The following is a 15,407-nucleotide window of genomic DNA, read 5'->3' on the forward strand; positions in this document are numbered from 1 at the left end:
GACAATTTGCTTTTTAAAAAATTTTCTTCATTAGGGAAAGTATTTCTTGCAGCCGTCATCTGTTTTGAGAGCTGAAAGATGGGAAAAAAGAGTGGCCCACAAGTGTCCAACAGTATTTTTTACCCAGGTTCCAAGGTCAGCCCTCCACCAGAGATCAGGTAGACCAAGAGGAAGAAGAAAGGGATCAACAGGAAGTAAATTACTTAGGGTTGTGGCTGGGTTTATGGGGAATAGAGTATAGTGTGTTAATTTATTCTATAAGATGTTCAATTAAACTCTGACCTCAGTTAACTCCTGAATTCTCAGTGCAACCTAAAGTATTATTGATTAACCTGTCTTTCTTAACTGAACAATTGCTATTTTATATTTGTTCTTTTTTAGAAAGCAAATTTGAAGCCGCCAGCATCAGTTTTGATAGGTAGGAGTCGGGAAGAGGTGCTTCCTCTGGATGTCCATCAAGATCTTCTACACAGGCATCAAGATCAGGCCTTCATCAACGGCAAGGTAGAGCAGAAAAAGGAGAGGGACCATCAGGAACTGCATTGTTTGGGTTTAGTTTGGAACTTTCCAAGATTGTTCTTAGCTAGATTTCAAAAAGTATGGTTTTCTGTTTTATTCCATAATGTTTCACATTATCTGGAGTTGAAAAAATTACTGTAAGGCTCCCAATAGAGCCTAGAATATTATTGCTATCATGTTACTCCCACTGAACAATTTACACTTTATGTTTTCTTCTCTCTTAGAAGGTACGCTTCAAGGAATCATATTGTGATATGACAAATGAGAAAGGGAGAGAAGACTTTTCTCTGGCAGGTTATCAGTATCTGCCTCCTAAACTTCAGGACCAGGCCTTCATCAGAGATCAGGTAGAGCACAATCAGAAAGAGATAGAGAGGAAATAAAGTAGCTGGATTTCATACATTTTCAACAACTGGTAATGTGAAATATAGAATCAGATCCTTGTTCAGTCAACTGTATCAGTCAGATCAGTTCTGTCATTCAGAAGGATGATAAATCACATTCATATTCTTATTGTGGAATCAGACTATTTTAATTTACTAAGATTATGCTACAACTTTTGCTGAAGCCCACATTATTACCACAAGCATACTGCCCTTACGTGAATATTATAGGAAGAATTAGCAGATCCTAAATTACTTAAAATTTGGGGGGGGGGTTGTCAGACTATTCTGTACATGTTTGGGGATTAAAAATTAAGATCTATAGAGTTGGGGTAAAAGTATAACATCCTCGTTCAAACCAAAATGTATCAGAATAGCCTCATCTGGTGCCATTTCCCTGGAGTTCTCACTGAAGCCTAGAGTATTAAGGTTAGCATGTTGCCCTGGTTAGACGACTTGTTTTCTGTTTTTGTTGTTTCTTTTGAACATATTTATGAAGCAACTGTCATCTTTTATGAGAGAAGAGAGAGAGAGAGATGAATTGACTCTGGGGTGTGATCAGAATGTTAAACCTAAAATGCAAGACCAAGCCTCCCCTAGAGAACAGGTAGAGCAGAAAACAGTGAGAGCGCTGTCTACTTTCTAAAAGAGTAACAGATGAAATTGCTCAAGATTTGGGCTGGAGCTTGCCAAGCTAGCTAGTACGTAGACTACATAGAATTAAAGCTTCTAGAGTTAGGCTAAGAGTATGGTGTCTTCATTTATTTCAGAATGTGCCAGATCTAAAGAGACCAGGTGAGGAAGCATACCTCTGTCATTTGGGTTAAATAAGAGATAGGTTTTATATAAAGGTGATTGGTTATCCGTAAATTGTTCTCTTAAACTCAAGTCCTTCAGCAAATTTGCCTTTTGACATTTAGTCTTATACATACTGAAGGAATTCTACTCTTGGCCATCTGAAGCAGTACACCAAAGCCAGACATCAGATTTGCAAACCAGTTATGATGAAGGAAAAAACAAGCTGTTTGCCACTCAAAACATCCTAGACTTCACCACTTCTAGTATTTATGCATGGAGTTATTGGGGACATCGAGTAGCAGTACTTTGGGAAATGACACAGCTTTTTACCTGGCTTTACCTGAGAAAATGCTAGCAACATTATAAAAATATTGCCTTGTTGCCTTATCTTCTTCCAAATGTGTTGTTGAATAAAGAGTTGCCCCATGCAAAAAATGCAAAAGAAAAAAAGTGCCAGAATTATCTGGGATTTGCTTCAAAATACTCCAGGAAAGAAAGTGGGAGAAGAGATGGATGAAAAAACATGATGTTGCTGGGAGGGACAAATTGGGAAATTGGGATTGACATATCACACTACTATATATAAAATAGATAACTAATAAGGACCTACTGTATAGCACAGGGAACTCTACTCAATATTCTGTAATGGCCTATATGGGAAAAGAATCTAAACAAGAGTGGATGTATGTATAACTGACTCACTTTGCTGTACACCTGAAACTAATACAACCTTGTAAAATCAACCATACTCCAATAAAAATTAAGAGAAAAAACAAAACCAAAAAACATGATGTTGCTAATTGTCGGTGCTGGGTGATAGGTATCTTGGGACTTATTATACTAATTTTTTCCCCACTTTTATGTATGTTTGGAAATTTTATATTAAACACACACATGCACACCTCTAATTGTTATATTACCCTCCCCGGTATCATTATTTCAGAGTTGTCTCTGAAGTGTACAGTATTGTCACTAACCTATAATTTTTGCTTAGACAATTAGTTTTGTGTTTTGTTATTCCTTTAGAACAAGTGTATCAAGCAGCCCTCATCTTTTGAGAAATGGGAGGTTGAAAGACGAGTTGCTTCTGAAGTGCCATCGGTATGTTTCACCTGGTATTCAAGACCTAGCCTCTCCCAGAGAATAAGTAAAGCAGAATATAGGGAGAAGTAAGTAACGGAGAGTAAATTCCTTAGGTTTTGGTTCAAGATTGACAGGGCAAAGTAGTAACTGTTTCAGGGGTTTAGTGTTAAGGTCAATAACAATGGGCAAAGATATAATGTCCTCCTGTTCTGTGACCATTCTGCCCTGTTAAAACTACTTCTGGCCTCTTCACTAAAGCTTTTACTATTGCCCTGGCATGACGCTACCGCTTGGACAATTGATGTTCAGTGTTTGTTTTCTTTTAGCACAGGAACTGTGGGCAGGCCTCACATAATATGACAGATGAGAGATGGAGAAAGGAGTTATTTCTGGAGCACCATGAATATGTTTTACATGAAATCCAGGATCCAGGCTCCACCAGAGAGCAGGTAGAGCAGAGTATAGTAAAGTGTAAGCAGCAGAAAGTCAGTTAATTAGAGTTTGATATAGACTTGCCAGAGCTATGCTACCAACAACAACGATGATGATGATAGTGTTATCTCTTATTAATATTATCAATAATGTTGTTAATATTATTAAGACTAACAGCTTAAATTCATTAAGCATTTACCATAGCCAAAATGGTTCTAAAACTGTATCCATTGTCTCATTTAACTCTCACAATTACCCTGGGAGATGGATACTATTATTATCCTTGTTTTATGGCTGGAGAAACTTAGGATTGCTTCGCAGATACAGTTAAGATCCATAGTAGTGGCGAGAAGTGTAATGTCTACTTTTATGCCGTAATATATTAGACTATTCTGACCTATTTAGATTACATCAAGGGTATCGCTGCAGCCTAAAGTATTTTTACTACTATTACGTCACTGCTCACGCCATTTGGGGAATGCATTTGTATCTTTTAGAGCTTACGCTCCATACGGCAACCATCTGCTGGAACAGCTGAAAGATGGCAAGCAGGTTTGCTTCCGGCTGGCCGTCAGCATCTTCCACCCAAGCACCAGAGAGAGGCTCCCAGCAGCAGACAGGTAAACCAAACTGTAGAGTATGAACCCTGGAGTTTAGATAGGGTGTGGGTCCTACTGAGCTGGGAGCAGTAAGGCTGAGCAAAAGGCCGATTCTGGGTTTATTTCATAGTGTGTAAAACCTAAGATTACTCAGCGAAGCCTAGGGTATTGTCAGGAGTGCTTGTTGCCTATTGGAAAAATTGTATTTTTTACATGTACGTTCTTTTATTAAAGGTGTATTTCTGGTGGCCCTAGTCTTCTATGGTGTGAGAGGGAAAGAAATAAGTGGTTTCTGGGGGGAGGGGGAGGGAGGATCTTTCACCAACAGCCAGGACTAGATCTCCATCAGTAACCTGGTAGAGCATAAGGTAGGATCACCAAGAAAGAAACGCTTCAGAATTTGGGCTGGAGCTTGTTAAGGTTATATTGCCTAAGTTTTGGTGTATTGATTTAAGATCTATAGTTTTTCAAGAAAATGTCACAGTACGCTGGCCTACTAAGATTTTTCTATGACTTAACTGAAGTCTAGTTTATTCCCACTAGAATTTTACCATTGTCTGGATAATTTCTGACTTGTGGTTTCATGTTATTTTAAAGACAGAGCCTTCAGGCAACCAGTGTTGTTAGAATATATGAAAGAGATAAAGAGAAATTTCCTCTTGGCTCTTTTAAGAGAGCAGAAAGAAAAGGAGGCATAAAGGCAGAATTATGGATTTGGGCTGAGGTTTTTAGGACTAAACTGCAGGTCCTTTGTTATTTTTGGTTTGGGTCTCTTAAGATTGGTCTAAGGGAAGGCTGTCATGTTTTCTTCTGCATCGCCGTTTACATATCCTGAACTATGCCAGGCCCTTTTCTACTTCAGCTCTTTTGCTTTTTTTACCCCTCTGCTTGGATAGTCTTCTCTTTTTTCTTCACAAAGCTGGTCCCTTCTCATCCTTCACGTTTCAGCTTAAATGTCACCTTTTTAGAAAAGACTGCTCTGACCACCTTATCAAGATTAACGTTATTAATATTATTAAGACTAACAGCTTAAATTCATTAAGCATTTACCGTAGCCAAAATGGTTCTAAAACTTTGTATCCATTGTCTCATTTAACTCTCACAATTACCCTGGGAGATGGATACTATTATTATCCTTGTTTTATGGATGGAGAAACTTAGGATTGCTTCGCAGATACAGTTAAGATCCATAGTAGTGGCAAGAAGTGTAATGTCTACTTCTATGCCGTAATATATTAGACTATTCTGACCTATTTAGATTACATCAGGGGTATCACTGCAGCCTAAAGTATTTTTACTACCATTACGTCACTGCTCACGCCATTTGGTGAATGCATTTGTATCTTTTAGAGCTTATGCTCCATACGGCAACCCTCTTCTGTTTTTCCTCTGTCCCTGCATTCTGTTTGTTTCCTTCTCCATAAACAAGACAGTTTGTAATTATTTACTTATTTACATGACTTCCACTAGTCTATAAGCTTTATGAGGAGAGGCACCACACTTGTTTTGTTTACCGGAGCGTGGACAGCATTTAACATGGTGCCTGGTACCTGCTGGTTTCTTGCTAAATTTGTTTAGAAAGAATTAGTCAATCAAACACTTATTGAGCACCTGTTTGATGTTAGCCATTGTTTAGGTTCTAAATATCAAAGATATAACTATGAACAAGACAGAGCACTCTAATTTCAGACAGTCTAAAGAAGAGAGACTGACAAATAAGCGATAATTCTGAAGCAACATAATTAGTGGTACAGGATGCATAGGGCATTAGCTGAGCACAGAAGAGGGGTACCTAATCCTGACTGTTTAATTGAGGGTGCAGCTTTGGCAGTCAGAACCTCTTCTTATTGTCCTTCTGCCATACCAGCCCTGAAAATCCTCAACCCTGGATCAGTCCTTTCACCTTTTAGGCTCCCAAATAATCCAGCCTTATTGGAAAAAAGCTCTTTAATGGTGTAGGTTTATACACATTCATCCTTACGGTTTATAGTCACAGCTGGGTCCCCAGTGCTGCCTAGCTTTTTCCTTACTTGCCACTTGTCCGCTCCCTCACCTATGGCCCACACTGATCATTCTAACCCTTAAATACTCCTTAAAGTTCCTGCTGCACCCCCCCATACTCTCAGACTTTCGATAAAAGAAAAAGTAGAAGCCATCATGCAATAACTCCCTTGACCATTTACTTTTTTGCCATTCTTACCTGTTCCTACTAATCTCAGAGGAAGAGATGTCTTTCTTTGGATCCATATTCTGGATTCTCTTGCCATCTTTTCTTCTGGGTCCAATTTTGAATATTATATTGTGAGACAGGTTTCTATTAAAATCCTCTGAATAATGTTGCATATTTTTGTTTGTTTTGGCAAGCAGTCAACCTGGTTAAATTCAGATTATACGTTCTTTCTCATCTTCTGTGAACAGTGGCTCCAATGTTAGTTCAGGTCTCAAAGCCTTCATTATACTTCTTTAAGTCCATCCCATGCATGCACAGCTCAGGGGTAATTCTGGGATGTGTGCCAGTTCATACACAGAATTAAGGAATCCACTTTTCTAACTCATGCATCTTTTTTTTTTTGCGGTATGCGGGCTTCTCACTGTTGTGGCCTCTCCCGTTGCGGAGCACAGGCTCTGGACACGCAGGCTTATCGGCCATGTCTCACGGGCCCAGCCGCTCCGCGGCATGTGGGATCTTCTTGGACCGGGACACGAACCCTTGTCTCCCGCATCGGCAGGCGGACTCCGAACCACTGCGCCACCAAGGAAGCCCTCATGCATTTTTTTAAAATTAATTTTTATTGGAGTATAGTTGATTTATAATGTATTTTATAATGTATTAGTTTCTGCTGTACAGCAAAGTGAATCAGTTATACGTATACACATATCTACTCTTTTTTTAGATTCTGTTCCCATACAGGTCATTACAGAGTATTAAGTAGAGTTCTGAACTCACTCCTCTTGAGGATACCCACCCCATATACTCTCCAGATACCAGGGGCCACATTTCCTGGAATTTTTAGTTACAATCAGTGAGAGAGAGAGGCTCAGAGTGGGCTTACTCCTTGGCCAGTGCTGGAAGTCCAGTTTTTCTTACTTTTTTGAAAGCAGAAAATTTCATTTTTATTATAGCAAAAGTAAATACAAATAAACAAAAAGAAAAAAACCCCCAAATTCCAGAGATAACCACCATTAGCCTATTGCTATGTATTGTTTTCAGATTTTCTCTATAACAAATAACTTTAAAAATAACAGCCTTATTGAAATATACAATCAATTCTCTTTATTCATAGTAGTTATGTTCTATAAAGTTGCCATAAACACTGAATTTTAGTGACTACTGAACCATTCATTGCTCAACTGTTTTGTGTGAATTTCTGTTTGAAGACACCTTATTTAATGTGTGTTGTTGATTCATTAACATTGTAGTCAGGGCCAGTGTCACTATAGCTTGTGCCTGAACGAAGCTTATCTAATATATGTAAGTATTTTCTCCATAAGGCACATCACAGCCTTCTTATGCTTAAGAACACTAGGTAGTGCTTCAGCACTGTGCTTGAGGGATGTTTTAAACAGCAAAATCAACAGAAAAAGCACAAAAATGCAAAAACCTTTGCACCAAATGTACCTTGAAAAGGATACTTGTTTACAGTATGAAGGCCCAAAGGCAGAGCATCACCGTGTTCGACCTCAGCTTGCAATGTGTAAAACTGACGATTCAGATTTTTCACAGCTCTGTGCATGTCTGCAAGTGACCACAAAAGCACTGCGAGTATTCATTTTGTGATAACATATACATTTTAACGAATAGGCAAATTCACAAATAATACAGGAGTGTTCAAATAATGAGGATTGACTACTTTATATACCATACAAGTAACCCATTTACAGTGTACAATTCAGTGTTTTTACTATATTCAAAGGGTTGTGCAGACTTTGCCACAATCAGTTTTAGAATATTTTCATCACTCCCCAAAAGTCATACATACACCCATTAGCAGCCACTCGCTCCCTTTTTCCCCTCACCCCCATCCCCAGCCCTAGGCAACCACTAATCTACTTTCTGTCTCTATAGATTTGCCTGTTCTGGACATTTTATATAAATGGGATCGTGGAATGGCCTTTTGTCACTGACTTCTTTCACTTAGCGTAATGTTTTCAAAGTTCATTGACCTTGTAGCATGTAGTAGTACTTCATTCCTATTCATTGGATAATATTCCATTATATTCATACAGCACGTTTTATTTATCCATTCATCAGCTGATGGACATTTGGATTGTTTCCACTTCTTGACTGTCATGAATAATGCTGCTATGAACATTTGTTTATAAGTTTTTCTGTGATATGTGTTTCCATTTCCCTTGGGTATACACCTAGGAGGGGAATTGCTGAGACTTATGGTAATCATATGCTTAACCTTTGAGGAACTGGCAAACTGGTTTCCAAAGTGGCTGCGCTATTTTTCATTCTCATTGGCAGTATTATGAGGGTTCCAATTTCTCCGCATCCTCACCAATACTTGTCATTGTCTGCCTTCTTAATTATAGTTCTCTTAATGGATGTGAAGTCATATCTCACTGTGGTTTTGGTTTACATTTACTTGATGATTAATGATGAGCATCTCTTCACATGCTTATTGGTCATATGTATATGTTCTTTGGAAAATTATTAAATCCTCTGTGCAATTTGTAATTGGATTATTTATCTTCTAATTATTGAGTTATGTGAGTTCTTAATATATTCTACTGGATTCTTAATCTACTGGATTCTTAATATATTCAAATCTGTTTTGTGATTTGCAGATGTTTTCTCCTATCCTGTGGGTTGTCTTTTCACTTTCTTGGTGGTTTCCTTTCCTTTGCAGCACAGAAATTTTTAACTTTGAAGTCCAGGTTACTTATTTTTTCGTGGCTTGTGCTTTTGGTGTCATATCTAAGAAACCATTGCCTGATCCAAGGTCATGAAGATTTACTGCTGTGTGTTCCTCTAAGAATTTTATATCTCTTGCATTCTGCAAGGTCTTCAATCCACTTTGCATTAATTTTCTTATATGGTGTTCAGTAGAGGTCCAACTTCATTCTTTTTTGCACTTGGATATCCAGTTGACCCAACATCATTTGTTGAAAAGACTCTTTTTACCCGTTGAATTCGCTCATCACTTTTGTCAAAAGTTAGTTGATTACGGGCTTCCCTGGTGGCACAGTGGTTGAGAGTCCACCTGCCGATGCAGGGGACACGGGTTCGTGCCCCGGTCCGGGAAGATCCCACATGCCGCGGAGCGGCTGGGCCCATGAGCCATGGCTGCTGAGCCTGCGCCTCCGGAGCCTGTGCTCCGCAACAGGAGAGGCCACAACAGTGAGAGGCCCGCGTACTGCAAAGAAAAAAAAAAAAAAAAGTTGATTGTAAATTTAAGAGTTTATTTCTGAACTATCAGTTCTATTCCATTGATCTATAAGTCTGTCCTTATGTTAGTACCACACTGTGTTGATCAGTGTAGCTTCGCAGTAAGTTTTGAAATTGGGGAGAGTGAGTTCTCCAACTTGGTTCTTCTGTTTCAAGGTCATCTCAGCTATTCCAGGTCCCTTGCATTTTTGTATGAATTTAAGGATAACCTTGTCAACTTCTACAAAGAAGTCAGCTGAAATTTTGATGTAGATTGCATTAAATCTGTTGATCAATTTGCCATCTTAACAATATTAAGTCTTCTGATTCATTTAGATCTTCTATTTCTTTCAACAATGTTTTGTAGATTTCAGTGTATACAATTTACACTTCCTTTATTAAATTTATTCCTAAGAATTTTTTGATGATATTTTATATGGATTTTCCCCTTAATTTCATTTTCAGATTGTTCATTGCAAGTACCTAAAAATACAATAGAGCTTTGCATACTGATCTTATATCTTGCAACTTTGCTGAAAGATAAATAACTTTTAAGCTAAAAAGATAAAAGTAATTTTAAACTTTTATTTCTAAAAGTTAGAGATCATAATTTGAGCCATATAATGTCCAAGTAAGTGTACTAAGTTATGTCAACAGGCTTTTCTAATAATTAGGGGGGAAATAAGCCCCAGTTTCTTCCCTGCCATGTCAGTTGATGGCTATAGTATTTTCAAGCTTTTATTCTCTAAACTCACACCTTTCAAGAACATGTATAAATTGAAAATGATTACAGATTTGAGATGTTAAGGGATCTAGTTTTATATCCTGGATTCAGTCCCAAGCACACACTCATGATAGAGTGATTTCAAGTGATCAATTTAGAAGGACTTTCATTCTGAACATTTTGATCTGTCATTAGTTCATTCTCTTTTTTTTTTTGGCTGTGTTGGGTCTTTGTTTCTGTGTGCTGGCTTTCACTAGTTGCGGCGAGTGGGAGCTACTCTTCATTGCAGTGTGCAGGCTTCTCATTAAGGAAGCTTCTCTTATTGCGGAGCATGGGCTGTAGGCGCAGGCTTCAGTAGTTGTGGTGTGTGGGCTCAGTAGTTGTGGCTTGCGGGCTCTAGAGCACAGGCTCAGTAGTTGTGGCACATGGGCTTAGTTGCTCCATGGCATGTGGGATCTTCCCGGACCAGGTCTCGAACCCATGTATGTCCCCTGCATTGGCAGGCGGATTCTTAACCACTGCACCACCAGGGAGGTCCCCATCCATGTTTTTGACCTGGATATTTTCTTTTCTTTATTGTTTTTGTTTGATTAATTTCTTTCTTTTATTCTTTCTTAAAGCTTTATTCTTTTATATTTGTTTAAAAAATTGTTTTTATCCAGTTGAGCTCAAGATTGCAAGAGAAAGGAATCAATAGATGAAATTATCAAAAACATACGTAGGGCTAACTTTTGGCAATTTTGTCTCTTTGTGTGACTGGACTTTCTAACAGGTTGGTGGTGAATATCAATCAGGATTGAACACTGAATTCCAAACTCCACTGGCACTTCAGTCAGGAGTAAGTCAAGAGGAGGACAAGAAAGAGGTATGTAGTGACAATGGCTTTTGAACATCAGTGTTTCTACTATAATAGTATATGTGAGATTGGAAACAATTTGTTGTGTCCTAACACATTAAGAGCTAGTACTACAAATTCCATAGATAAAGGCACAAAAGTTGCTTGACTCATTTTAATATGTTGAACTTCTCTTCTAAGCTTCTAGGATTTAGGGTACCTTGATGTGAAATCAGAGAGGTGATCCTAGTGAGTTTCTTCAGTTAGTGTATATTTGCCATAATAGCTAATTTAAGGAAGAGTTTTAATTTGTGACTTCCTTTTTTTCCTTTTCAATCTAAAGTTAGTTTAAATGAACAGTTTTTAATACTGGCCATGCACCAGAATCAGACATGGAGCTTTTTTCCAAATACAAATGCCTGGACCCAAAGCAGATATACTGAATCAGTATCTTAGGTAGGTTTGGGGCATCTGTGTTTTAAAAAAACACCACAGATGATTGTGATGTATCTTCAATATTAAGAACTGTTATTATAGTTTTAATAATTTTTACCAAAAAGACACAAGCTACTCTAAGGACAAAAACATGTCTGTGTGTATACTAGTGCTCTTTGAGTAGCTTGTGCCCTTAAAAAGAGAATATATAAATTTGGACGTATGAACAGATCACGCACAGGGTAGTAGCATTTGCTTTTTTAAAAAAATTAATTAATTATTTTTGGCTTCGTTGGGTTTTTGTTGCTGCACGCGGGCTTCCTCTAGCTGTAGCGAGCAGGGCCTACTCTTCCTTGTGGTGCGCGGGTTTCTCATTGCGGTGACTTCTCTTGTTGCGGAGCACGGGCTCTAGGCACGTGGGCTTCAGTAGTTGTGGCACGTGGGCTCAGTAGTTGTGGCTCATGGGCTCTAGAGCGCAGGCTCAGTAGTTGTGGCACACAGGCTTCATTGCTCCGTGGCATGTGGGATCTTCCCAGACCAGGGCTCGAACCCATGTCTCCTGCGTTGGCAGGCGGATTCTTAACCACTGTGCCACCAGGGAAGCCCCAGCATTTGCTTTTATTATACTTGTTCCCTTTAAAAGTATGATGCTCTGATATTCCTCAGTCTTCCCTCCCTCCTCCCCACCATATTAGGCTAGGCTTAGAGTGTGCTTTTGTAGTGTGGTTTTAATTTTGGAAAGTTAAAGTGACGTTCTGTTATAAAATACCTCTTACATTCTTTCTTTGGTTCTGCTTCTGTGGTACTTACTACTTGGGAACACAGAGTAAATATAGTATGTATCTTATCATATTAAATATAATCATTTCCTCAAGGGCTATTGACAACTGACCATGCTAAGTGCAAACTAAATTAGTACTTCTTTCTCTGATTTGTCTGTTACATCTAATAGCTATGTGCTTGAAAATATAAATCTCTTGCTATATGTGATATTATCCTGAGTCACCATAAATAGAAGGAAATTAAGGACTTAATTCCCTGTGACTTTTGTGTCATATAGTTTTCTTGTCTATGGCACAAGGATTTTCCTTTCTTGGAAAGTCCTCTGAGAGCGGAATCTTAACAATTTTAACTTCTTTTCTTTAGCGTCAAAAGCAGTACCTGAGATATAGACGACTTTTCATGGATATTGAAAGAGAACAAGTGAAAGAACAACAGAGGCAAAAAGAACATAGGAAGAAAATTGAAAAGTAAGTTCTTTGATCCTTATTGTGAGCCTTAAATTACCAGTTAAGATGATTTTGGAAGCTAGGTTTTAGAAATAATCAAGCAGTGGTTTTACCTTCTTATCCAAAGTGGAAACAACTGTTTTTGATCTGGGTCGTAGTATTAAAAGATGGTTAAGAGCTATGTTTTTTTAATAGACTATTTTTGGGAGTAGTTTTAGGTTCATAGCAAAATTAAGCAGAAAGTACAGAAAGTTCCCATTTACTCCCTGCCCCTACACATGGACTGCTTCCTCCACTGTCAATATCCTGTACCACAGTGATACATTTGTTACAACTTATAAACCTACATTGACATATCATAATCTATATTTATCATAATCTATAGGCTTCAGTCTCAGTGTTGTACATTATTATAGGTTTTGACAAATGTATAATGACATGTATCTACAAACGTAGTATCATACAGGATAGTTTTATTGCCCTAAAAATGTTCTGTGCTCTGTGTATTCATCTCTCCCTTCCCCCAGCCTGTGGCAACCACTGATCTTGTTACTGGCTCCATTGTTTTGCTATTGGGTTGGCCAAAAGGTTCGTCTGGTTTTTGTGTAAGATGGCTCTAGTAGCACTTAGTTGTCTTTAACTTCATTCAAAATAAGTTTGTTAGATTGTATGTGACAGCTGTCATATCAGCGTGCATTTAAAAAAAGACATATCAAAATTGGTGAATTTTTGTGTAGCCATTTTAATATTGAAGATGGAAGGAAAAAACCAACATGTTTGACATATTATGCTTTATTATTTCAAGAAAGGTTAAATACACAACCGAAATGCAAAAAAAAATTTGTGCAGTATATAGAGAAGGTGCTGTGACTGATCGAACGTGTCAAAAGTGGTCTGCAAAGATTTGTGCTGGAGACTTCTCTCTGGATGATGCTCCACGGTCAGGTAGACCAGTTGAAGTTGATAGCAATCAAATCAAAACATTAATTGAGAACAATCAACATTATACCACACGGGAGATAGCCGACATACTCAAAATATCCAAATCAAGTGCTGAAAATCATTTGCACCAGCTTGGTTATGTGAATCGCTTTGACGTTTGGGTTCCACATACGTTAAGCGAAGAAAATCTTCTTGACCGTATTTCCTCATGCGATTCTCTACTTAAACGTAATGAAAACGTTCCATTTTGAAAACAAATTGTGAGGGGTGATGAAAAGTGGATACTGTACACTAATGTGGAATGGAAGAGATTGTGGGGCAAGCGAAATGAACCACCACCAACCACACCAAAGGCCAGTCTTCATCCAAAGAAGGTGATGTTGTATATGTGGTGGGATTGGAAAGGAGTCCTCTTTTATGAGCTCCTTCTGGAAAACGAAACGATTAATTCCAACAAGTACTGCTCCCAGTTAGACCAACTGAAAGCAGCACTCGATGAAAAGCATCCAGAATTAGTCAACAGAAAACGCATAATCTTCCATCAGGATAACACAAGACCTCAGGTTTCTTTGATGACCAGGCAAAAACTATTACAGCTTGGCTGGGAACTTCTGATTCACCCGCCACATTCAACAGACACTGCACCTTCGGATTTTCATTTATTTTGGTCTTTATAAAATTCTCTTAATGGAAAAAATTTCAATTCCCTGGAAGCTGTAAAAGGCACCTGGAAGAGTTCTTTGCTCAAAAAGGTAAAAAGTTTTGGGAAGATGGAATTATGAAGTTGCCTGAAAAATGGCAGAAGGTAGTGGAACAAAAGGGTGAATACATTGTTCAATAAACTTCTTGGTGAAAATGAAAAAATGTATCTTTTATTTTTACTTAAAAACCAAAGGCACTTTTTGGCCAACCCAGTATTTTCAGAATATCATATAGCTGGAATCATACAGTATGTAGCCTGTTCAGACTGACTTTTTCCCCTTAGTAGTATGCATTTAAGATTGCTCAAATTCCTTTTCATGGGTTGATAATTCATTTCTTTTTAGTGCTGAATAATATTCTAAAATCTGGATGTACTAGTTTATTTATCCATGCACCTACTGAAGGATATCTTGGTTTCTTCCAAGATTTGGCAGTTACAAATAAAGCTACTATAAGCATCCATGTGCAGGTTTTGTGTGGGCATAAATTTTCAACTCCTTTGGGTAAATATTGAGTACATTTGCTGGATTGTATGGTAAGAGGATGTTCACTTTTCTAAGAAACTATCAAACCTTCTTCCAAAATGTACCACTTTGCAATCCATCAGCAATGAATGAGAGTTCCTGTTGCTCCACATCCTTGTCAGCATTTGATGCTGTCGGCATTTTGAATTTTGGCCATTGTAATAGGAGTGTGTGTTATCTCGTTATTTTAAATTGCATTTCCCTGATGACATGATGAGGAGCATCTTTTCATATGCTTACTAGCCATCTGTATATCATCTTTGGTGAAGTGTCTGTTCAGGTCTTGGGCCCATTTTTTAATTGGGCTATTTGTTTTCTTATTCTTGAGTTTTACGGGTTCTTTGTATATTTTGGATAATAGTACTTTATCAGATGTGTCTTTTGCAAATAATTCCTCCTAGTCTGTGGCTTGAATTCTCATTCTCATGACATTGTCTTTTGGAGAGGAGATGTTTTTAATTTTAATGAAATTCAGCTTATAATTATTTTTTTCATAGATCATGCCTTTGATATTATATCTAAAAAGTCATTGCTGTACCCAAAGTCACCTATATTTTCTTTTGTGTTATCTTCTAGGAATCCTGTAGTTTTGTGTTTTACATTTAGCTTTATGATACATTTTGAGTTAACTTTTGTAAGGGGTATAAGGTCTGTGTCCGTATTCCTTTTTTTTTCACACAGATATTCAGTTGTTCCTATACCATTTGTTGAAAAGACTATCTTTGCCTCATTATATTGCCTTTGCTCCTTTGTCAAAGATCAGTTAAGTGTATTTATGAGGGTCTATTTCTGGGCTCTCTGTTCTGTGCCATTGACCTATTTGTCTAT

The 15,407-nt window shown here is 37.9% G+C and overlaps 1 protein-coding gene across 6 annotated transcripts in view; it reads left to right on the forward strand.

The window, feature by feature from the left end:
• Positions 1 to 15,407, forward strand: part of CCDC15 (coiled-coil domain containing 15) — a 69,739-nt gene that overhangs the window by 27,249 nt on the left and 27,083 nt on the right. For 3 of the 6 annotated variants that reach the window (XM_067751439.1, XM_067751437.1, XM_067751438.1), the window contains 7 exons: positions 382 to 504; positions 744 to 866; positions 2,727 to 2,801; positions 3,110 to 3,232; positions 3,713 to 3,835; positions 10,685 to 10,777; positions 12,329 to 12,432. In XM_067751439.1, coding sequence (XP_067607540.1) covers positions 382 to 504; positions 744 to 866; positions 2,727 to 2,801; positions 3,110 to 3,232; positions 3,713 to 3,835; positions 10,685 to 10,777; positions 12,329 to 12,432 — 764 coding nt within the window. The remainder of the gene's footprint in view (positions 1 to 381; positions 505 to 743; positions 867 to 2,726; positions 2,802 to 3,109; positions 3,233 to 3,712; positions 3,836 to 10,684; positions 10,778 to 12,328; positions 12,433 to 15,407) is intronic. The other 3 variants (XM_067751440.1, XM_067751441.1, XM_067751442.1) reach the window with 3 other exon arrangements.

The sequence above is a fragment of the Pseudorca crassidens genome, chromosome 9 (assembly GCF_039906515.1).
Source record: "Pseudorca crassidens isolate mPseCra1 chromosome 9, mPseCra1.hap1, whole genome shotgun sequence".
Classification (NCBI taxonomy): domain Eukaryota; kingdom Metazoa; phylum Chordata; class Mammalia; order Artiodactyla; family Delphinidae; genus Pseudorca; species Pseudorca crassidens.